The 24,780-nt window shown below is 44.9% G+C and overlaps 1 protein-coding gene across 2 annotated transcripts in view; it reads left to right on the top strand.

Annotated features, from left to right (window-relative positions):
- The first annotated feature begins 230 nt into the window (after nucleotides 1-230).
- The window catches only part of KBTBD12 (kelch repeat and BTB domain containing 12), a 57,126-nt gene continuing 32,576 nt past the window's right edge, over nucleotides 231-24,780 (top strand). For both annotated transcript variants that reach the window (XR_010793829.1, XM_066616219.1), the window contains exons 1-4: nucleotides 231-356; nucleotides 7,542-8,713; nucleotides 11,723-11,993; nucleotides 21,666-21,816. Coding sequence is in view for 1 of the 2 variants with exons in the window: in XM_066616219.1 (XP_066472316.1) it covers nucleotides 7,644-8,713; nucleotides 11,723-11,993; nucleotides 21,666-21,816 (1,492 nt within the window). In the remaining variant the exon portion in view is untranslated. The remainder of the gene's footprint in view (nucleotides 357-7,541; nucleotides 8,714-11,722; nucleotides 11,994-21,665; nucleotides 21,817-24,780) is intronic.

The raw sequence follows: 24,780 nt of genomic DNA, 5'->3' as shown, positions 1-24,780 counted from the left end.
TGTCCAGCAAAAAGGAATCAATGCCCTGCACCACATGGTTCCCCCAAGTTTATTTTTATAGTTCCATGTCAACTGACATGGGAGTCAGAGAGTGTCTCACAGAGTCCCAATGTGCCCCTCTCTGTGACATTAATACAGGTCTCTCCTAGAGCCAAGTTGAATTCTACTGAGCCAAGCTTATTTATATCTCCTGGCTTTCACCCCATCCACATGAGACTCTGATACATGCATCAGGCATAGGAGGTATTGCTTTTCCTTCTGTCTGTGTAGTTCCCGTCTGTGCCTCTCTCCACTCCCCATATGGTTTACCAAAGCAGTACAGAGTGAGAAGTATTCAACAACTACAAAGAAAACAGGTAAATATGCCATTCTTTTGGGGATGGATTACAGCAGAGGGAATGGGTTGTTGAGGCTCAGGATAATGAGAGTCTGCAGGGCTGAGCTTTAGATGGCCAAGAGGTTGTTATACTGTATACTGTATAGTTGTTGTTGTTATACTTGTCTGGGACTTGCAACAGGGCTGATAGAGATGTAAAGAGAGGGGCTTCCAGGAATGCTACAGGGAAGAATGCATCAGCATATAGCGACCTTTGAATCTAACATGATGGCAAGGAAAGATAGCTATTTCAAGCGTTCCTTAGATGCTCAATCTGGGGGCTTCTAATTTGTACATAAGATGCATGCTACCTTATATAACAGAGCCTTTTAGATGCTTGCCTTAGAAGTTGAAATTACAACCAGTATGAGTCAAAAGGAGTGTTAAAATAGGGAAACTGTACCGTGGAATCCAGATGCAAGGGCTACTCCATCAACAAGGGAGCAAGGCCCATTGCTAGAGCCTTTTTTCCCCAGGCAAGTCTCTGGGAACCCACAGTTCTCTTTCTTTATCTGCCTTGCCCATGGAATTATGAATCTTGTAAGAGATTCTTGAGAGATTACAATATGCACTTATGGATGTGGTGGTGTGCTTTTTTATTACTCTGTTGCTGGCATGGGGGTTCTGAGTTGTCAGGAGATGGTTGGATTCCAAAGGAGTGTCTCAGATTTACATATGCATGCCAAATACTGCTTATGGTAAGAGAAACAGCAACAGTTAAACCTCTCCTACCACAAGTGAAAATTAGAGGAAGTGGTTGCAGAAAAGTTTCTTTGTGGGGGCCACTGCCAAAAGCTGTGTAGCGCTAGTGTTGTTAACTCATTGTGAAGCTGGTGGAATACTTTTCTCGCATGCTTTGCGAGTACCTTAAATAATGGCAGTTCTGGGATGGTCATATATCCTTGTGCAAAGAATCTCCTTTTATTGACATGTGCATCTATGACATGGTACACATGCTTACTTATAAAAGGTAGAAGTGAGCGTGGCATTGGGACATTTACTAGAGGCACGCAGTTTTGAAACTTACTGGTAACATGCATTTTCGACATTTCCCTTAGGGCCTTTGAAATCTTATAATTTACTGGCAAATGTTAACATTCACCAAATGTTTGACCTTTACTGTAACATTTAGCGGGCCTTCCTTACCCATGGGGGTTTAGTTCCGGGACTCCCTAAAGATACCAACCTCATGATCAGGTCTCAGCGTCTCAACCCTCTCCTCAGCGGTACCCTGATGAAATTCACTGACTTCCAGCTGGATGGGAGCAGCTGCCACCTTCTGTAAGAGGAGAAGGCGCAGCAGAGCTGACCATTGGCAGGGATGTGTGGCAGCACAACCTCCACCCCTGCAGCCGCTGCCCTCCACTGCAGGCATTTAGCTGGTGCAAAGAGCAGCCCAGCTGACCGCTCTTGGCTTTCCCACTCCTGCTCTTTGCTTTCCTTTTGCTGCCTCTGCCCCTGCAGCTGCTTCGAAGAACAGCCCAGCCAGCTGCTCTCGCTACAGTGGGCACAGAGGTGGTCCGGGGATCAGACCTGGACCCTTCTGAGCGTCTGGGCCTTGACAATTGTCCAGCAATGGCAATCCTTGATGCCAACCAGAGTCTTATCCTTACTTAAAGTTATTTTGATGTTTCTACATTGCATTTTGAATATTTCCAAACATTATTTCCAGAGCACAAATGTAAAGAATCCTGTCAGAGTGCAACCGCTAGAGTTTTGTTAAAGAATGTAACAGCATGCTGTGTTAACTACCTAATAATTACTAAATTTAAAACAGAATTACTAAAGGAAAACGACATTATCATTGTCAGGACACAAAGAGCAGCCAGTAAAGACAAGAAGAAAGGAGCATGTTGCCTTCTTTTATCTTTCCAAACTATTCAGATATTGAATGTGCTGTTTCCAGGGCTTGTATTATGTATAGTAAACCTAGGTTTTGTAAACCCTTCCAGACTTAGCAATTAACGTATTAGGAAAATGTTATTACGTTTCTGCAGGGAGTGAAAGTGAAATGGAAACAGACATATTTTTTCTGTAATATATTCAGATTGAATTGTATTTACACTTCATGGAATTCTCCCTAGATGGAGTCAATTTTTTTTAATCCAAACATGGCAAATTTATACAATCCCTATGCCCAGAATCAGAGGCATAACTAGGGTGGAGACTGATGGGCACCAAGTGCTATGCCAAGAGGTGGCACATGATAGCCCCTCATGCTTCGCTCTAGTTATAGAGGAGGCACTGGTGGCTTTGCAACCCCCGTTCCTTTTCCTTCCAGGGGAGCCTCCGCAGGAGAAGGAACGGGGAGGTGCAAAGCTGCCACAACTAGTGTGCCGTTCTCCAGGGAGAACCCAGAAGTGATATCACAATGTTACTGCCCCAGGTGCCGGGGCAGTGCATTACACCTCCACACAGAGCCAAGCACTATTTTCCCATCTCCGTTATGCCACACTAATAGGAAATGGGTCGCTGGATCATAGCCTACAATTTTGCATTCCACTGCAAATCTTTAAAATGAGAGTGAAGCATCACAAGCATACATTTCAAATGCTTCTGTTGACCAGGGACAGCCTCTTTATTTTCAGATGCCTGTCCTTAGTAAACTCGTGTCCTGATTGTGTCTCTTTTTTGACTTCTTAGAATGATTTTGTAGAAGGTTTTCTCAAGATTCTCTTCAAGTAGGCGCATGTGTACTTGCTTCCCTTCCCATGACCCCCTATCAGATAGAATTTAATTGAAGCTTTTTTAAATACAGCCAGGAGTTGTGGGTCAGATGCACAAGAGGTGGCGTGTTAAAATCACCCTAACCCCTGCCATGGTTTTGCCATGTTTCACATGTTTCACATGTATCAGGGAGGGCATTGGGAGAAGACAGGCTGATTGATGAGAGCAGAGCCTAGTGGTTAGCACTCATGCACCTCTTCCTGCTCTCCACTTTCCATCTTTATAGGACAAGCAGGTGAATGTGGGGGACAGACAACTGGTAGTTTCTATCCACTACCTTTGTCCTAGGCTACAGAGACCAGGCAGAAGGGGGCCATTTAGGGGGGGGGAATTCTCCCAAGAGATCACAGGATCCCACTGGTTCATTCTTCAGATCAAATCACGATAATGTCTGTGAGAGCAATCAGGCATGATAAGTCACTGAATTGTCTATGAACATGGACTAAGAACTTAAGAACAGCCCCACTGGATCAGGCCAAAGGCCCATCTAGTCCAGCTTCTCGTATCTCATAGTGGCCCACCAAATGCTTCAGGGAACACACAAGACAACAGACACAACCTGCATCCTGGTGCCCTCCTCTGCGTCTGGCAATGAGAGGCAGCCAACCTCTAAAACCAGGAGCTTGTACATACCTACCATGACTTGTAACCTGTGATGTCTGTTGCTCCAGAAATTTGTCCAATCCCCTCTTAAAGGCATCTAGGCAAGATGCCATCACTACTTCCAGTGGCATGGAGTTCCACAAACTAACCACATGATGGGCAAGCAAAGAGTGAAAATGTAACTAGTTTATTAGAAATCCAGAAGAAAAGGATAATGGGGGGGGGGGTGGTAGAAAAAGGGCATGCAGGCTGATGCTAAATGCCTGAGCCTGGCTGGCTGAATGTTAAGCAAAAGCTTGATCAACATAGATACAGTAACTAGTAATGTCCAACAGATGGAGATGTGATGATACGCAATAACAAAACACACAAGCCCCCCCCCCCCCGTGAAATTATTAGCTACTACTTGACTGCTGAGGCTTGACAGCTGACTTGGCATGTCTACTTAGAAGTAACTTCCATCAAGTTCAAAGGGACCAGCTCCCCAGTAAGCATATATTATATAGGATTGCCACCTAATAGCGTAGATCTATGCATTCCTACTCAGAAGTAAACCCCACTGAATGGGACTTACTTCCAGATAAGTGTTATAGGATTGCAGCCTGCAATCCTATGGACACTTTCTTGGGAGCAAGTCCCATGGAACATTCTGTGGAGCCTAGGTTGTTAAGTAGTGGGCTTTCCCAGAGTGTTGAAAGCAACACACAATTATTGGAAGAAGTCTGATATCTGTTGCTCTTTCCCACATATCCAATCCTTTTAGCCTCCTTTGCATGATTTGCAGGAATCCAGGACTTAAATCTTAGGGTGGGAACCCAGAAGCAAGCGGGAAACCCTTCTTCCACATGGTCCATTTCCTGTTTTCTACTCTCATTCTACAGTTTGAACCACCCCCTTGTCCAGTATGTACTCCCAGTCTTAGCTTCCCCCTCTCTCTATCAGCTCCTAGTTATATAAGAATAGAGAAACTGTGAAAGGGGATAACGTGGGAAGAATCACATTCATCTCTTATGGTTGCAATCCTATGCACATGTGCCTGGGAGTTTGTTCCATTGAACACAGTTGGACACTCACCCTCACACTCCCCTATATCACATGAGACAAGGTATTTCAGATTATGAACAGGAGGTTTTGGGGCAGCCCTGATTATAGGTTGCACTACAGCCACTCCAACATCTCAGTTCTCCCCCCTTTATTTGATGCGCTGTACAATGCATAAGGGTGAGGTGATGAAGGAAAACCTGTGAATTTCTTGCCTTTTTCTCTTTTTCTTTTCTCTGTGGAGCTGCTGAGCTTTATCTAGGAAGCTCCCTCAATCAAGGATGTCTAATGCAAAATATTATCAAAATGTTATCTCAGTGGGAGTCTTATTTTCATGTATTAATAGCTCGTTGGCAATTTGTATCCAGGAACTTCTTTTGAAAGAACAAGAAGGAAAAGAAAAATAGCTAGCAACCCTACCTCCTCTTTCATTGCTGCAATGACAGCAAAACTAGTGGGAAGCTCCTTTGTGTAGAATTATCTGATGCAGAGGGTTTTTTGACTGGTGCCTGCTCTACAAATAATAGCACTTGGCCTTTGTGTTTACAGTAGAGATCAACTAGCTCATGAATAGTTAACCCTGGGGCTCAGAACTGTTTAAGATCAATTAGTTGAGCTGTTCACAAGACAATTAATGTTGGGTTGTGAAAGATTAGGTAACCAAGAGTCAGACACCACTGAACAACAACATAAAATCATAAGGAGAGCCCCGCTGGATCAGTCCAAAGGCCTGTCAAGGCCAGCATCCCATTTCTCATGCTGTCCCAACAGCAGAAGAGAAAGGCATGTGTCTTCCCTGCCATTGCTTCCCTGCAACGAGTAACCTAAACTGTATCAGTTGGACCAACTCTTTTGTCTTAACAAGTCACTGGCTGATAATTCAGTGATGCATTCAAATGAGGCATTCTGGAAATGGCCCTGGACCTTCTGGCACCTGAGATGGCATACCATATTTTGCCCTCCCTTACTTAGTCATGCACCAACCTCTGCTTCTTTTTCTTACTGGATTGGAGAAGGAAGTGGGGAATGGATTAGACAAAGGGCATTGTCTTAAGTGCTCCCTGAGGCACCTGCTAGGCCACTGTGAAATATCAGAAGTTGGATTATAAGATCCCTTGGTCTGATCCAGCAAGGCTCTTCTTATGGAGTGGAAGAGGAAGTGTAGAGAGACAAGTGATATAGCTATAGCATGGTGGCCCAACACGCAGCCCATGGGTCCCATGTAGCCATGGAAGATGTGCATGTACAAGTCAGAAGTCTGGTGGTGCTCAGAAACAATGGACTTCTTCTGTGTGAGTTTGGTCAACTTTTCTGCATACGGTTTGTAAAAAGGCTGTTTAACAAGGTGACCACCCCCCACCCCAGCAAGCCAACTCAGTCAATCAATAAACTCTCACCTCACCATAATTCAGGATCTGCAGATTTTTATACACACTCTAAGACTCTGTATATTTGTATCTATCCAATTATGCTAAGATGCATAATATACAGGCCTGGGGACATTAAAAACATCAGTGCTGTGATGATGTTGTTATTTTTAACTTTGTCCACCCACAAGGAGTGAGACACATAATAAAACAACAGGGGGGAAAAACCCAACACTATTATATAGAAAACCATTTATCAGCTATAATACAATAATGCTACAGTACAATTTGTGAGCTGATAGGCTGCTGAACCTATCACCTTTGTAGCATTGTGGCTTAGAGACTGACCTGGGTCAACTCTCACCTCTTCCCCTGTTTTTCTAGCTCTCTGGAAAACAATTATGAATGCCATGCAGTTATGATTTCTAATGAGCATTCCAAAAAGAACACATGGTAAAACAAAAAGAAAGCATTCAGAAATATAATTGTACAAAGAAGTGAATGGAGCAGAACCCCCACCTCCCCCAATCAACCAAATGGGTAAAAATCCCAGTGATTCAAAGTCACCCCCAACTTTTCTGGCTCACTCACAAGCTCTGTGTCTGTTCAGCAGGCCCATGAGGCCAGCTGAAGCACCTGCCTCAGGTTGAATGCTGGAATAGATGCAGGAGGTATCCTGCCCCATCCCTTGCTTGCTAGCTCACTCAGCCTCAGCCTCCCAGCCAGTGCCTCTTGATCTCATTCACTCTAAGATGAAGAGGCAGCACCAACCTCTGCTGCCGAGAGGCCGAGAGGCCTCTGCTAGCCAAGAGTTAGAAGGGATAACAGGCTTAGAGCTGCTGCCACCTCCTCCATTTTTTTGCTCACTTCCCGCACAAGAGGCTATGTGGCAGGGTAGCACATCTACGGGGCTTGCTGAAGCAGTGACCTCTAGTTGTGGGCTGGCCTAGGCAGCAGATACCTTACATCTGCCTACCTGCCTGGCCTCAGCTGCTCCCTGCTGCCCCCATCTGGGGGCAGGGTGGCATTCCCACAAAATCTGCTGAAGCAGCCACCATGGTGGATTGTGGTAGGTGGTGGACAGGTGGCACAGGTGGCATGTGTGTATATGTGTGTTAGGGACTGAAAAATCTCTTTAAGTCTGCATCGCCACCCTGTGGTTGAGAGATAGAATGCCAAGCAGTTGCCATATTGATAGATTTCGTTTCCAATCGAAATACTATTGACAAGCTATCAACCGAAAAGGCGGGCTGTTTATGAGGCATGAGAATAATTTAATGACAAAGAAGAAAGCCTTTTTGAATATCATTAGTCTATAGCACAGATTTATAACCTAATCTCTCAACACTGCCTTAGGCTCTAACTATAACATTTGATTTTTGGAAGTTTTGTATTTTAGAAAATAATATGCTTCCCCCCTTTTACAGGAAAATCTCAATGAAGGCATATCACTGGGAGCGATCAGAGGCGTGACAAGGCTTGAAAAAGTACCAGAGAAGGTTTTGAAATAGCAGGAGGAAGCTTTTACCATGGATTGCAAGTCTGGGGGCAAAAGGAAGCAGCAGCATAGCTTGAATTTACTGGATCAGATGAAAAGCATGAAAGCGTTAGCAGAAATGGTTGATGTGGTTTTGGTAGCTGAAGGTGAAAAATTCCCTTGCCACAAAGTGATGCTGGCTGCTTTCAGCCCCTATTTCAAAGCAATGTTCACCTGTGGCTTGATTGAATGCACACAGAAAGAAGTGGCACTTCACGACACGACGGCAGAAAGTGTGTCCATCCTTCTCCACTACATGTACACTGCTGAGCTCTACCTCACTAACAGCAATGTGCAGAGTGTGGCTGTTGCTGCATTTTTCATGCAGATGGAAGAGGTTTTTAGCATGTGTCAGAAATACATGATGGACCACATGGATGCTTCCAACTGCGTGGGGATCTATTACTTTGCAAAGCACATTGGAGCAGAAGAGTTGTCCGACCAAGCTAGGAAATATTTGTATCAGCACTTTGCAGAGGTAAGCCTGCATGAAGAAATACTAGAGATTGAAGCCCAGCAGTTGCTAAGTCTGATCAGATCAGATGATCTTAATGTATCCAGGGAAGAGAGCATTCTGGACTTGGTCCTTAGATGGGTTAATCACAGCAGAAAGGTGCGTGCGGACCACCTCATTGAGCTCCTGAAGCAAGTCAGGCTGGTCCTTGTCAGCCCTTCATTCCTTGTGGAAGCTTGGAAACGGAACGTAGTGCTTTTGAGCAATTCACAGTGCAGTGAGATGATAGAGGGAGCCCTGGAAACGATCAAGAAATCCAACCAGCCGGCTCTTAGCCTTCGCTATGGCATGGAGACTACTACTCTTCTGCTTTGTATTGGCAATAACTCCCAGGGTATTAGATCAAGGCGTGGCAATTACGCAGAGGCCAGTTTCTGTTATGCTCCTGCAACACAAAAGACTTACTTCATTTCCTCTCCAAAATATGGGGAAGGCCTGGGAAGTGTCTGCACCGGTGTGGTTAATGAGAACAACGAGATCATTGTGGCAGGGGAGGCGAGTGCTGCCAAACTGTCTAGACAAAAGACCAGGAATATTGAAATTTATAGGTTTGTATCCCTGGCATGAAGAAATAAAATACAGCTACATCTCCCTCTAACCCTCCAAATGGTGATGCATGCATAGAAGGAAATGTTTAAGAGCCATCGCTCTCCTGTAATTATGTCATGCTGTGGGGCCTAAACAACTTCCTCTCGTTTTATAACGTTCTTCCTAACTTCAAAGGCTGGCAAACCAGCAGCATATTTCTTTGGCTTTCGCCCTTGATCAGTTATTTTTTAGAGATACTGGTGAAACAAAGAGATGAAATGGATTAGTGGAAGACGTCAGAGAACTATAACTCTGCATCCCTCTCTGACACTGCACTGGTGATGTCTAGGATTAAAATAAAAACACTGCTCATCAAAACCATTGTATAGTCATATCACTCTGTAGCAGCCTGCGTGCCTTCTGCAGTATATTACAGCATACTGCATATTGCATGTCATATAGAACCGGCTCTCCAGTGACGTTTCTTCAAGTAGAAGGCTGGCTCTTTCTTTTGTAGCCCACTCATTGATGATGACTCAATGGATAGGATTACAGAGTGCTCTGTGCGCCATAGAGTTTCATAGGCCTCTTTTTCCTTAGCTCTGATGTATTCAATCTGTGTGTCCCACCTCCCTAGTGAGGCGTGGCTAGCCTCCAGGGGTGTCACCAGGCATCTCAGGGAGAGAGGTGGCTGACAGCTGCTGTGCTGCTGAGCTCTGCTCTGCTGCACATGCTGCCTCCTGACTTGCTGCCTTTCTGCAGCTGTGAACGAGGTGGGTGGGACAGTCTGAGGCTGGGAGGGCTGTGAAACATGGTGGGGGGAGGTGGGAGAGAAGGCTGGCTGGGCAAAGGTGCCGCATCTCATCATGGAGCTCTCTCCACGTGCAACCTCGCCCCAAGGACTACATTTCCCAGTGTGCCCCTCGCCCTGGACATCCTGGGATTGGTCAAGGCTGCTTGGGAAGGAAGGAGCCAGCCTGCTCCTAGTGGGGGGTATCCAAATGCCCTGCCTGCATCCCTCTGTCTTGCCTGGGGGGGACAGGTGTGGCATCTGCATGTTGAGTGTGTGTGTGTGAGCAGGCCCCCATCTACTTTGGGGTGAACTGTAATCTTGCTGGGTGTGGCTGCAATCCTTTCCACACTTTCCTGGGAGTAAGCCCCATTGACTCAAATGGAACTTACTTCTGAGCAGACCTACATAGGCTTGGGGTCTGTGGGCCCAATCCTATCCAATTTTCCAGTGCCGGAGCAACTGTGCTAATGGGGCATGCACTGCACCTTGTAGTGGGGCAGCAGTCACAGAGGCATCCTTAAGGTATGGGAACATTTGTTCCCTTACCATGGGGCTGCATTGTGGTTGCACCAGGGCTGGAAAATTGGATAGGATTAGGCCCTGTGTCAGCTTAACGAAGGATCCTCACTTTTCTCTTTTTCCTCTCCCTTCAAAAAAGAAAAAAACCACTCTTGATGGCTTTGTCTCCAAAAATTGATTAAAAATAAAAATCCCCATTCCTTTTTAGCCATTCCCCTTTTTCCTCCTGCCTCCTTTTGGGGGGGGGGGGGTTACTCTGTTGGCTGCTATTGTAAGACAAAAGGCACAATCCTAGCTAGGTCTACTCAGAAGTAAGTCCTATTGTGTTCAATGGGACATACTCCCAGGAAAGTGGGATTAGGATTCCAGCCAAACAGTCTCTAGGTCTCAGTTTGCATCAGTTTACAAGTAGCAGATACACACAAAACGAAGTCTTCCCCTCCTGCAAATTCATCACTTCCCCCCTTCCTTTCCAAAACTCTCCAGGTGTGCTGCTAACAAACTTGGGGCACAATCCTAACCAGATCTACTCAGAAATAAGTCCTATTTTGTTCAGTGGGGCTTACTTTCAGGTAAGTGTGGTTAGGATTGCAGCCTCAGAGTGCTGGCAGCCTTGTTTCTAGTGTATAATTATAACACCTTCATCCCTATTTTGGGGGTAACTGAGGTGAGATGTTGTAATGGGGAGCCGTGGCCAATGGCTACAAGGATCAGGGGAGGCGCGAGCTGGAAAAGTTCGAGGACCACTGCCTTAGCTATTTGATCGTTCTGTTCAGTCATAGCCTTTGTAACATTGACCTTTTTAGTATTATGTATTCTGTGTACGCAGTAGTATTGTTACTGCTCCAAAGTCCTTGTGCTGTTTTTATTTGCACAAACTAAACAGACGTGTAGAATATTCACACAAATTGCTTGGGTGTAAATCCCATTGAAATCAAGAGGTAACTTAACTCTGGTCTTCTGTTCAGATCTCACCTGTGCTATTCATGGTCTGGGGTAGATTTGTATCCCAATACGATTTCCCTAAGAGATAGGTATTGAACTGTCCTCCAAAACAACAATTGGGATACAAGTTTACCCTGAAAAGATTTTTGTATGAGGAATATAAGTATAGAGAAACAATTCATCCTGTGGTTAAAAATTAGACAGATCCTCATCCACAAATGACATAGAATCTGTTTCTTTACAACAACTGCAAATGTTTTTTTAAGCTACTAGTCTTTGATGGAATACCACTTTTTAGAATTAACTTACTGGCTGTTCCTAAAACTTAAACAGTCATGTTTATGAGTGGCAAATGTACCAATACTGTGCTCAGCCTTTGCTAATCATCTCCTAAACTGAGCACTAGCAGGTATCATGACAAGGAGAGACTGTTTGAGATAAGCCTCCTCCCTCACTCATCTGCTCCTTTAAAAAAGGTATTAACTCATAGTTCTATTTCCTGTTTAGGTTTGATTTCTCATACTGCATCTTTCTACAGATAAATAAAGCACTTAACAAGGGTTTGTGCTTATATCATTTGGGTATGTGAAGTTTGTTACAATCCCAAGGCAACAGTTTAGTAATGTTTGCAATTTGTTGAAAATAAAACTCCCTTTTGATCCATTTTGACAACACTGGGAAATAAAAATGAGGTATGAGGAGAAGAGCTAGGCAGAGAGTCATACAAATCCATCTGTGACCATGATGATTCTAATATTAGGCTTTCTTGCAGGTACAAGAACCAGGGCAATCCATCCTGGCAGAGTCTGTGTAGTGTCCAGTTTCGTGAGTTCTATGCTCTAGGCACCATTCACAATGACTTGTATATCACAGGAGGTCAAATGAAACTGAAAAATCAATACTGCATCACAAATTGTGTGGAGAAGTACTCCATGGAACAAGATAACTGGAGAACAGCAGCTCCTCTCCCTGTGCCATTAGCCTGCCATGCTGCGGTGATGCTGAAAAACAGGCTGTACGTAATGGGAGGTTGGACACCACAGGTGAGGAGTATTCCTGAGTGTTTTAATGTATATGGTTATGGTGCTCTCTGTAGGGATGGGCAAATCCAGTGCAGCTTGAGTCGAGTTATGAGTAGAAAATGAGTCCTAATGAGGGCACTTCCCAAGTCACCTGGAGCATTTTTGCAACTTGAAAAGACTTGAGTCACAAGTCTTTTTGGTACATGCGTCAGGCCCTTGACTCAAGCTTTTTGCCAAGTCTTCCACATGCGTGGCTAGAGTGGCACGTTGCATGCATGACATGCGTACACAAGTCAGCAAAAAATGCTGATTTCCATGACTCGGACTCGAGTCACCTGACTTGAGTTCCCATCCCTGGCTTTCTGAACATACTGCCTGTGCTCATTAGGAAGAGCTGTGCATTTTGGAAAAGAATGCTAAGCATTTGCAGGCCAGTGCTTGAATTATAGGAAAGAGTCAGAGGGGACCCAGACCCCTTAGCTTTTGCAATGGCTCCTTTAGCTACTGTTTTTAGAGGGATGTGGCTAAAATGGGGGAGGGGAATCATGGTGAGAGTTGCCTGGGGAACGAAGAAACAACTTCTGGCCTCTGCAATTGGCCAAAAGGCTACTGGAAGGTTGCACCCCTCTCTCCTAGGCTATGTATCAGAGCAAGGGGAAGATTAGCCTACCCACTGGCCAGAGGTTGGCCAGAGCAGTCTATCTGTTGGCCAGAGCAGGTAGCTGGCCTCCTCCGCATGACAGTAAAAGAACTTTACTCAAGTGCCTATTGCCCCAGAACTGAAAAAGAGAATGGACATATACTCTGGCCTCTCTGCTATTGACCAGGGGTGTCCAAAGATTTTGGCAGAAGGGCCACATCATCTCTCTGACACTGTGTCAGGGGCCGGGGGGGGGGAGAGAATTAATTTACATTTAAAATTTGAATAAATTTGCGTAAGTTTACATAAATGAATATATTAAAGATGAACTTATATGAATGAATGAAGGTCTTGCAGTAGCTCAAGGTCTATAAAAGTCCTTGCACAAAGCAAGGCCGGTCTTTCCTTTGCTGTCACTACTGCATCACAGATGTGAAACAACAAGCAGTGGAGGGATCCCTCATCCCACAGCTCATGTGAGAGGTCAAACAATCGCCCTCACACTGAGAGCAGTTGTGTTGGGCCAGTGTGGGCTCCAACAAATCTCTGGAGGGCCAGAGGCTCATTGGAGACTGGGGGTTCTCTGAGGACTGCATTGAGAGGCCTCGAGGGCCGCAGGTGGCCCCAGGGCCGGGGTTTGGGCACTCCTGGACCAGAGGATTAAGAGGTTCCTGGGTTGTTTTGTTATTATAAGCTACCTTTGAGATCATTTTGATCAAACAGTGGGATATTCATAAAAAAATAAAATAATCGAAGTTCCCTCTATCTCAGCCACCATAAACTGAACACTGTAAAGAGAAATTACAAAGGCTACTGCTTATGTATTAGGAAATCTTTGCTTGCCCTGGTCTGGGAAATCCTTGATTTACTCACAACCAGAAAATAGGGCAACAGTGCAATCTTAGACATGTCTACTCTGAAGCAAGTCCCACTGAGTTTAATGGACTTAATTTTAGATAAGTGCATACTATAAAATTGCAGCCCAAGACTCTTTTCTCTTCGACTTTTATATTTTTACAGCTAGCATAGTATTTGCTTTCTGTAATTCTTTGTATCTTGTTCTTTTGTATTGAATTAATCATTGTATTTGTTTTAATTATCCATGTGCCTGGAGGCCTTTTAAAAAAAAAATGCATATTTAAAGCAAAACAACAATAAGAACATAGGAACAGCCCCACTGGCTCAGGCCATAGGCCCATCTAGTCCAGCTTCCTGTATCTCACAGAGGCCCACCAAATGCCCCAGGGAGCACACTAGATAACAAGAGACCTCATTCTGGTGCCCTCCCTTGCATCTGGCATTCTGACATAGCCCATTTCTAAAATCAGGAGGTTGTACATGCACATCATGGCTTGTAACCCGTAATGGATTTTTCCTCCAGAAACTTGTCCAATCCCCTTTTAAAGGCATCCAGGCCAGACACCATCACCACATCCTGTGGCAAGGAGTTCCACAGAACAACCACACGCTGAGTAAAGAAATATTTTTTTCTGTCTGTTCTAATTCTCCCAACACTCAATTTGAGTGGATGTCCCCTGGTTCTGGTGTTATGATCTTCATGCACCAGTTACATGAGTTCACAATGGTTGGCAACCTTCAGTCTCGAAAGACTATGGTATAAGCCTACAGCACCCGGTATTCCCAAGCGGTCTCCCATCCAAGTACTAACCAGGCCTGACCCTGCTTAGCTTCCAAGATCAGACAAGATCAGGAATGTGCAGGGTAACAGTTGTTCATCCAAAGTGAGTGTCTGTGCTACAAAAGTGTGGCTATATTTGGTTTAAATGCTGAATAATTTGGTAGTTGCCTCTTTTAGCTGGAGTTTAAAATATCCCTGTTGGACATGATGCCCACACAATGCTGCTCCATCCAATTAGAATTAAATGGAGAAAATCAAGCAGATTAAGAGGAAACTACCCCAGTCCAAAGATGGGTGTGCCACTGTCCAAGAGCACATGCACAGCCCCCACATATAGATAACTGGCTGTCTTTTTCACCTGTTGGAGAGGAGAAGAGAAGGCTTGAATTTGTCTCTTCAGCTCCTCCCCAACTGGTGATCAGTGTTGCCAATGGCCATGACCTGTTTTGCAGAGAGTATGTGGTCCACCAGAAGTAATTCCACATACAGATCTGGGTGTTTTAAGTTAACATCATTCTTTTTTAATAACAAGGTTTCAATTGCTGTATGCACATTTATGCACAATACTTAACACTTAATATTAATATTTAATAGGATATTTCAAATGTTCAAAGAGTTTCACCTACAAAACAGCCCCCACATTAGCATGCTCCCTTACAACCCAGTCCTATCCAGATTCCCTCCCTCTGATGAAGCCACTCTACTGGAGTGCATGCTGCATCCTATGGGAGGGCAGTCTCAGAAGTCTCCTCCAGATAAGGGAACATTTGTTCCCTTGCTTGAGGGTAAGCCTTTACTGCCCTGGGTCTAGTCAGACCTTCACCAGCAATTTTGCTAGCATAAATCTGAGTGGACCAAGGTAGGTAGATCGAGGCCAGGAAGAGGGATAGGTTATTGACAGAGAGCTACCACCACCAATATCCATCCCATTCCCACCCTTGACACACCACAACCCCCACCCACATCCCTGCCCCATTCAGCTCACCCCCTGCTTCAACTCATCAGGGCTCCTGATGAGGTTGCTATCACCTCGTCGCTCTCATATACTGTTTATGGCAGTGGGCAGGCTGTATGGCATGTCACGTTTTGTGACTGTTGTACGGTGCACTAAGCCACAGGAACATGAGTTCTGGTGGTGCAGGGGCCCATAGGATTGGGCCATAAGTCCCTTCCCCCTGCATATAACTTTCGTCTGCACTGACAAACACTTGGGTAGAATTTCTCCCATGATCAGGAGTGCTAATTGCCCAGCATTCCTGATTTCAAGGAAGTGTCTTCCCAGCAGGAATGTGCCAGAGCCACAGTCAAGTTCTGAGTTTCCACCCCTTGACTGAAGTCGTCCATGAGTCATAACGGCAGCCATCACAACCCTTCCAGAGCCATTTTTCGAGTCCTTTTGACTTGAGTCCAAGTCTTTTTAAAAGTAAGTCAAGTCCCAGAAGTGGCAAAAAAGCAAGCAAGCACATACAGAGTCTTAAACACACACAAAGCAAGTCTTGACTTGAGTCTATTCGAGTCTTTTCATTTTTAGGGTAAAACACGGAGTCAGTGCCCAGATTTCTGACATATATGACTTGAGTCTGTATGAATCACGAAAAACATGTGTTTTCATGACTCAAGTCTGAGTCATCCGAGTCATGGTCCATCCCTGCTTCCCAGGTACAGTGCAGACAAACACTGTACATGTAGGCGGCGGGGTGGGGCTTAGGAAGCATGTTGGTTTAGGGATAGGACTTTCTGGCACACTCTTGCCCCCCCCATCACATGGATGATGTCTACACAAATGCAATTTGTGATCAAGGCTTTTAGTACGTTGTATTCTTATTACTCAGAGTGGTTGCTGTTTTGACTTTCTGCCTCAGCTATGAGGGCTTGGGCCATTTCTGCACTTGAGCACTAGATTTGGAAAAAGCAGCAGGAAACACAGTTACTTAGCCTTGTGGACAATATGCCTAATAAGTATGCATAGGATTGCAACCTGAAATAGGCTACTCTGCTATCATACATTTGTATGCTTCCTTTGCATGAACTCAGAATATAAAAAATGCAAATGCAAAAAGAAGAAATATATTTTGGGAAATGTTGTGGTTGCCTGACTCCTGTTTATGCAGGAGAACAAAAGTAATGCAGAAGTAATGCATCACATTCATTTAATGCAGGAGGAATAAGGTTTGGAAATCCCTGGGTTATTTAATGAAGTATTGAAAGGTAAAAACCATTGAAAAACAAAAAGCAACTTTCAGATGTCACAAAATTAGCCTGCTTGCTGTCATATCACTATATACAGAGCTACCCTAAGCCTATTTTGTGAGGTTATGAAAGCGCTTCTGCCTTGACAAGTGGAAGCCACTTAGAGCCCAATCCTGAGTTCCATGTGCTGGCTTACCGCTGGTGCACACTGTTGCAAAAGTGCCGTAAGGCACGTCTCCGAGCATTAACGCCAGGTGAGTGCCTGTGCTAGCCCAGTGCTGGCCAGCGCTCAGCTAGCGCCAGGCGGGTGCATGGCCTCTGCTGCTCGGCAGTCACACAGACCACCAAGCAGTGGAGAGGAAAGGGGGTATGGGGGGAGGCGGGCAGGAGGCATTCTGGGGAGAGGTGAGGTGGGCGGAGGGTGGGGGGAAGCGTGCTGGGGGAGGGGCGGGGAGGGAGAGAGGCAGGACCAGTGGAGCTTCGCTCCTCCGGATCCAAAGCCTCCGCATCAGGCTCGCCTCCTGACATGGAGGCTTTTACCTCACCGCTGACCATTTGGTCGGTGGTGAATCGAGTAGCCCCATTGTGGGGCTATTCCCTTTACCCAGGGGCAGGGGCTGAAAGTCCCCTTCTCCCAAGGTGCCGCCTGCGACTTTCTTGGGTGCGTAGGTTGCAGCGGCAGCCATTTTTGGTGCCACCAGAGCCACGTGCCTGGGCAGCTCAGGATTGGGCTCTCAGTCCAGTGGCTCTTGGAAACCTCTTCAGAAAATTGCAGGGCTTTGTTTGGGGCCAGCCAATTAGCCACGGTTAGTTTTACGAAGAAGAAGTGCTTTCAGAAGTCACAAAAACCAATCCAAGCCAACTCTTAAATGATGTATAAATATGTCAGCTACCTTGTGTTTGAGAGCTGTGTTGCAGAGGTTTCATATAGAAGGAGTCAGAACTGCTCCAAGCTCCATGCTCTTTCCCTATCATCTGGGAAGCTTAAGTTGGAGCAAGATAGAGAAGGGTGGAGGACAAACTGGATGTGAGATGAGATGGGACATATGGAGTCTCCTATCGGTTGGACAATGAAAGTGGAAGCTGAAATTGAGCAAGGCTGCTTCAGGCGCCTGCCCCAGGCCAAGGGCCAATCTGCATGTTTCATTAAACAGACACTATTCCCTGCTCTGCTTGTTTTTTTCATAGTGAGGTTAAGGGAGAAGGTGAGATGATATACATGCACAGGATCTGGTAGAACACAAACAGGCCATTGTCCACCAGCTGTTTGGAGCAGCACCAAACATCTTATGATGGAGTTTCGGGCAGTGGGTTGTATGTGGGGTGAGCCTTGTGGACCTCTCAAAAGCATCTGGCTAGTCACAGTATCATGGGCTCAATGGCTCTTTGGTCTGAGCCAGCAGACCTGTCTTTATGTATGCCCAAGGTAAGGGCAATGCAGCTCCAAGGTAAGGGAACAAACATTCCCTGACCTTGAGGAGGTCTCTGTGACTGCCCCCCAACTGCAGGATGCAGCACATGCCCCATTGGCACAGCTGTGTCAGTGCTTGAAAGTTGGTTAGGATTTGTGCCATATGGCCCAATCCTAATGGGACTATCTGCTAATGAAAGAGTGTTCCACCAGTGGAGACTGCCTTATGGCAGTAGCAAAAGTGCCTCCAACAGCACGTGAAGCTGTGTGCTGCTGGAGCACCAGCAGGGAGGCTACAGCAGCCTAGTGCATGGTAATAGATCAGGATTGGCCAGCCCACCCAGATATATCTGAGGGTGAGATGGAGATGGGTGGGGGAGGAATGGGGCGATGACAGGGCAAGGAGGTGGGTAGATTGGATCTGGGAAGGGGGAAAGTTCAGCAGCCAAATCCAAACTCCCTTCCTAGATCTGATCCCACAACCTGGGTTCACGTGCACCTGCTCCAGTGATTTCGCTGGCACAGGTCTGAGTAGACCTTTCTGTGCTGCAGAGGATTACCCCCAGGTAAGGATGTTTCCTTACCCAGAGGAAACCCTCAGAGCTACCCCCACTTGCAAGATGCTGCAAAAGCCCTTTTGGCACTGCTGCATCTGTGAGGATGAAGCATAGGATTGGGCTGTTAGGAGATGAGAGTGCTTCAGATTAAGGTAACTATAATAATTTGTTTACTCACATATGTAGAGGCTGAGTAACAGCCCAATCCTGAGCTGCCTGGAGTGCGGGGCTGCCATGGCGCCGAGAATGGCTGCTGCGGCATCCTAAGCACAACTAGGCAGCTACTGGTGGCTCCTTGGGGGAGAGAGACATTCATCCTCTTCCCCCAGGTAAGGAAGATAGCCCCACAATGGGACTACTAGTTTCTGTGGCAGTGCTGGGCTGGTGCTAAGCCTCACAAACGCCTTATGGCACGTTTGTGACAGTGCGCACCGCTGCTAAGCCAGTGCGCAGAGCTCAGGATTGGGCTCTCAGTTACATAGGAAATCACAGTTTCACCACAGCAACAGTCCAGTCCCTTGGAATCCAATGCCCAAATTGCTCTTTTTCAAGTCATCTTGCACATAATTTCTTAGATTCAGACTGAACAAATCAGTTGCAGCCTTCCGCCACAATGCCTGCAGACAAAACACTGTATATTCCAGGGTGGCCTCAGGCAAAATGCAGTCAAATTGCCTATTAGTGTCCACTATCTCCATTGATGAGGTTGCTTTTGCCAAGCCTAGGTCTCCACTGTGCACAACAAGATAGCATAGCTTACAGAAATATGTGACTTATAATGATTCCTTAACATTGGACTGTCTCTAAACTAAGGCCTGACTCTCACATTACTTTATGACATGATAAAAACATCAGGTCAGTTTTGTGTGGTGAATACTTCATTTGAAGATGCATTTTGTATGGAGACACCTGATGTTCACCACACTCTTTATTTTTTTTATCAGTATATCTTGGCAAAGTAAATGCCAGTTCTCACCATGTGAGGATGCACTTAAAATAGTCACAAGATGAAGTGGGCATGACAAAATCATTATATGGAGATTTTGCCAGGTCAAAAAGTAATAGCCCTAGTATTTTCACATAGCATACATCCTGGCTAAGCTGACTAGAGCACCAATTCTATTCCCCTGCTACTAGTGTCATTGCAGTCCCATCAGAAAGGCATGCGCTGCATCCTATGGGGGTGGGTTTGACTTGAAGGCAAACGGGAGGTAAATAAAAATATTTTGTCCTTACTTTTGCATAAGCCTTGGGCTGTCAATGGGTTTCCTTGGACATATGACACCTGTTCTGGTGGCATATGTCCAAGGAAGGAAAGGAGGAAGGGAGGTTTTTGAAAGAGAGTACAAGATCTGGTGCATACCATTACTGCCAGATCCTCCCTCATCCCTCCTGCCCCCAGTTCCCCAGAACACCCACCTCCTCCCCCTCCTTGCCCTTGATCCACCACAAGTGCTAGCTTACCTGTTCTGGAGCAGGTTGCTGGCTGAGGCAGCGGGTCACTGCCATTTGCAGCAGTGGCTCCAGAATGGCCACCACCTGCGCACTGTGCCCACTGCCATAAGGCCTGTTGCAACAGCAGAATTCTATTCCACTATCAAAACTAGTCCAATAGGATTGGGGTGTAGGACTAACTCCCAACATGCTGATTATTTTGGAATTATTGTTGTTGTTGCTGAGCACATATATGGCACTTTGAAAGCACTTCTCATGCTGCTTTCTCGATAATCCTAGCACTAACTCTGCAAAGTGGAAGAGACAGCAGCCAGGGACTACTCTTCCATCTGCTACCCAATGGATGAGAAGCCATGTCCAATGCCATTGTCACCTGCTGCCAGTTCCCCCTGCTGGCCATGTTCCTATGGACTATGTAAATGAGCCTGCTACAGGTTGATGATCCATCAGCAGCTTTTACCAGTAACCTGATTATCTGAACTTTATGAAAGACCTTGGCCTGAGAGGTGGTATACAAATAAATCAAACAGACAAAATAGTCTGCCAGTATTCCATTATGAAAAGCAAAGGCTGATACTAAGTGGTTTGCCTATGGACAAATTGCAATTGATTTGTGCTGGTGACTTTGCAGCTCATTCACTTTTACTTGTTTGTTCACCCTCTTAGTCATTTCACCGCACTGGCTAAGGGAGTGTTCAAACAACGCTCTTGTGTGTGTATATCAGGATATTGTTTTAAACAGTTACAGCTCTCCCAAGCCTGCTCCTTAATGGCATACTGACTGTCTTGGAACAGCTGAATGGCTCTTGAAAGTCAACGCTACCAGATTAAGAAAGTACTCTTCGGCTTTGTTCGCTTGTTTGGTTTTCTGGGAATTGACAGTTTCCTTGAACTCCCCACCTTGTTCACATGCACCTCTGCTCTACTGTAGAGTAGAGTATCGAAACTGCCCAGATTTCCAGTGTTTCCCCCTGAGAACACTTGCAGGTGTGCATACATGAGAGAGAAAGCATTATGAGCAGTGGTGTAGCTAGAGGGAATACAAAGCACTACATTTTTTAGGGAGCCTCCACGCACTGTGCAAATGATCCCTCCCCTTCAGAGCCATTCAAGGAAGTGGGAGCAAAACGATGGTGTTTGCCTCCGTTTTGCTCCCACAGCCCAGAATGGCTCCAAAGGGGAGGGGGAGCGGCTTGCATGGCATGGTGAAGCTCTCTGAAAAATTTAGCGCTTTGCACCCCCTCTACAATGCCACTGGCTACAAGTTAATTCCAAATATAACCAAACTGAAAAGGAATTTCTATGTTTTTGTTTGTATTATATAACTCATAAATGAAAGTGATCCACACACACACACACGCCCATGCACACACATGTAAGTCTTAGACAAACCTTCTAAGTCCTTCTTCTAAGTTTGTGGGCCACCGAATAACAAACTAAATCAAAATTCCATCTCCATGGGAAAATGAAGAGGTTTTTGCTTTCTTCTTGAGACTTCACAGAAACCTTGTACAAAGAGCTATGTTCTGTCAGAAATGTGTCCATAGATGGTTTGTTATTACCCAAATTCTTAGCTCCCTTTGCTGGAGAATATAAATGTGTCGTTATTCATGCGCCTTCCACAATGTACTTTTCAGCCACAAGTCATGAGAGCTGTTAAAACCTAGTGAGTATGAATCAGCAGTAATTGATGTGTTTATGTTATTTATCTGCTCAGCTGTCTTCCGTGATTAATAGCATGCAGGCGTGTGCTGAGGGCTCCAAATGTTGTATTATTATATGGCTGTCATATTTCATACAGATGGATCTTCCTGACGATGAGCCTGATCGATTAAACAACCGAACGTTTCAGTATGACCCGGGCCAAGACAAATGGACAGAGCGCAGCCCGATGAAGTACTCGAAATACCGTTTCAGCACAGCTGTAGTCAACCAGGAGATTTATGTCCTGGGTAAGAGCAAACAGATTTTTAACAGATAGGCTGGCCACTTTTTATTTTTCCCAGTAATTTGCTTCTGTGAAATGAAAGATTTCACCCTCTATCTTTGTATTGTGGGTAAAAGAAAAGGCACTAGGACAAAAAGGGAAGCAATCTTGAGGCAATAATAAAAGAAAGTCCTAATTCACACAGAACATCCTTTATAAGAACCCCACAAAGGTATCCATGAAGTAAGAAAGACCAAACCTTCTTTAAAACAAATTTACACACACACACACACACACACACACAAATGAATTACATGTCCACCCTGATTAAATTTGGATACTCTACCTTTCTTTCACAACGCCATGGTTGCTTGTGTCTATTTTGAGTGGGAGTTTGTTGCCAGTGGTCCTCGGTTGTGTGTAGGAGTTTAGTGGATACTAAGCTATAATATAAATGCCATGGTCTAAACTAGAGCTCAAAACTAGAAAATTTTTAATGCTAAAAAACTAAACTAAAACTCTAATAGAAGTGAAAACCTAAAAAAATGAGGATGCTAAAAAGAGTTAAAAGCTAACACTAGAAACTAAAACAGGAGAACTATGACTAAAAACCAAGACTAAAATAAGTAGAACTAAAACTAAAAGCCAAATCCAATGATAAAAAACTACACACGAAACTAGCACTTTAGGTTTCACCCACAACTTTGGTGGGCTTCCTCAGACGCTACAGTAACTTCCTCATTTTCTAGTTTTGAGCTCTAGTTTAGACCACGGCATTTATTCTGAAAAAACTATTATAGCCTAATATGGAGCCCAGCCATGAAAGCTTTAATGGATGTCTGTAAGAAGAGGAAGGAGTCGTATTTTGCAAAAGGGCTCTCTATTGAAATTGCGTCATGTCATGACTATACATTGTGGCAGGTCATGACATGGAAGAAAAAGCCAGGATGTACTTTCTGTCTTTCTCTGAAGCTATGTGGTGCCTATCCAAGAGAAGAGGTTGAAAAAGGTTGAGAAGAACAAGAGATGCTCATTGCCCATTCGTAAGAGAGAACCAATCCATTTGTACAGCAGTACATCTCTCATATCCACTCCCCTTCTTGCTGGCACTTTTTTCATTCTTGAAGTTTTTCAGTGAGCTTTGATCTGCCCAATGGGTAGTTCAGGTCCCCTCCCCTGCTGCAGCCCCCCACCTGCAATGTGCTGCTCTAGAGGCACATTGCTTTGCTGTGGCTAGTGGCAACAACAGGATCTCCGTTTGAGAGGACGGAACTGAGAGGCAGAGAAAATCTGAGAGTGCTTGGAGGCCATACCATTTCATGCTGTTCAGCTGTAGGAATTCTGACAAATACACAGCTCAGGCAAAGGTTGTTCTGGATGCTACCAAGAGGTTGTGATGGCTACTGAAAGAGTTAACTTGAAAAGAGGATTGGGTAAATTCATGGAGGATAGACTGTGACCACTAAATGAGACCTCCAACTTCAGAGATAATATGCTCCAAATAACACATGAGGACAACATTGAACAAGGAAGGACCCTCGCCTTCATACCCTGCTTCTGAGTTTTGTATTTGGCTGGTCATTGTTGCAAATAAGATGCAGGACTAGATAGACCACATTGGCCCAAAACAGTGAATCTCATCTTACATTCTTCTTGCAAGACAGCCAACCCTCTGTACTATTCAGGGTCATCACAAATTCCTGGTAACCCTCTCCCTATATATGTCCAGGGGTAAGGGCACATTAAGTACCTTCATCAACTAGTAGCATTATGCAAGTGAAAGACTACACTTCAATCAGTTTGCAAAGTTTGCAAAAACTCTTCTTGAATTCAGAAGGTGCTTGAAGTGATAACAAAAAAATGTAACTAAATTCCAATCCTTTGAAGCAGGCATGAAATAAAAGTGCTGAGGAAAGAGATGTCCCAGCCGAGGTGCCATTGGTGATGGTGAGGATTTGATGAAAAAGAGTTTTTTTCAGTGTACTTCAGGGACAAATACCCTGAGAACAAAATGGGGGGAGTGGGGGCAGGCAAACCCCTGAAGACTTAAAAGCAGCTAGAATAGAGAAAAGGGTACTATTCTGGATATAGGTGACATAAAACACTGACAGCCTTCTGCATAACGAAGACCAGGCTGGAACAAAGTGTTTTGACAGCAATGTTACCAAAAAGGAACTTAAAATAGACAGGTTTTGCTGATATTAATATTCTACCAGATGAAAAAAGAAAAGAAAAAAGTTGTATGTTGCCTCGAAAGACAAGGTACATTTTTGCTTAAAAAGACAATTTAAAGCTGAAGCTTGAGTCCTTTCCCCAAACGTTCTCCCACAAGGAGGATCAAGTTCACTACTGAACTTAACACTTATGAATGCTTGACACTTGAACTCGACGCTTATGAATGCTCATCGTTCATGGCAGTGTCTTCCCTTGCAGATGTGGTGGGGTTTCTCACTCCTTGCCCCACAACTGCAGTGATTTAACCTCAGTTTCACATGGCATAATAGTGTAATGAAATAGTTTTTTTCATAATAAAACTGAAAAAAAATTTTAACTCTGTAAAGTGGACAGGCAAGCTCTTCACTAGTCATTGATCATTTTATTATATTAAGATTTTCTTTGACATGATCTATTTACTGCTTTGAGATCATTGCACTCCCCCTCTCCAGTGCTGGAGTGTGCAGCTGCCCTGATTCCTTTTAAAGAGGAAAACAGCAAAATGGCTCATCATCCATTGGAAAAGAATCTATCTTTATCCATGGATGTGTAGATTGGATGTTATTGTGAATGGGGGGGGAACAGGGCTATGATACTTAAGATTACATGTCATTGGGGTGTGTGGTGGGGACAGGATACTCAAGAATCCATTCACAAGGCTGGCTGGGGTGATATCCTCAGGCAGCAGATTTCAGGGGCTGCCCACTTCCATCCACCTATTTGCCTCCATGGCTTCTCTTTCTCCCTATACCTGAACTGGAGAAGGAAGATACTT

This window comes from Tiliqua scincoides, chromosome 2 (genome assembly GCF_035046505.1).
Source record: "Tiliqua scincoides isolate rTilSci1 chromosome 2, rTilSci1.hap2, whole genome shotgun sequence".
NCBI lineage: Eukaryota > Metazoa > Chordata > Lepidosauria > Squamata > Scincidae > Tiliqua > Tiliqua scincoides.
Note: the sequence above shows the minus strand (reverse complement) of the source record. Positions and strands in the feature narration are given on the sequence as shown.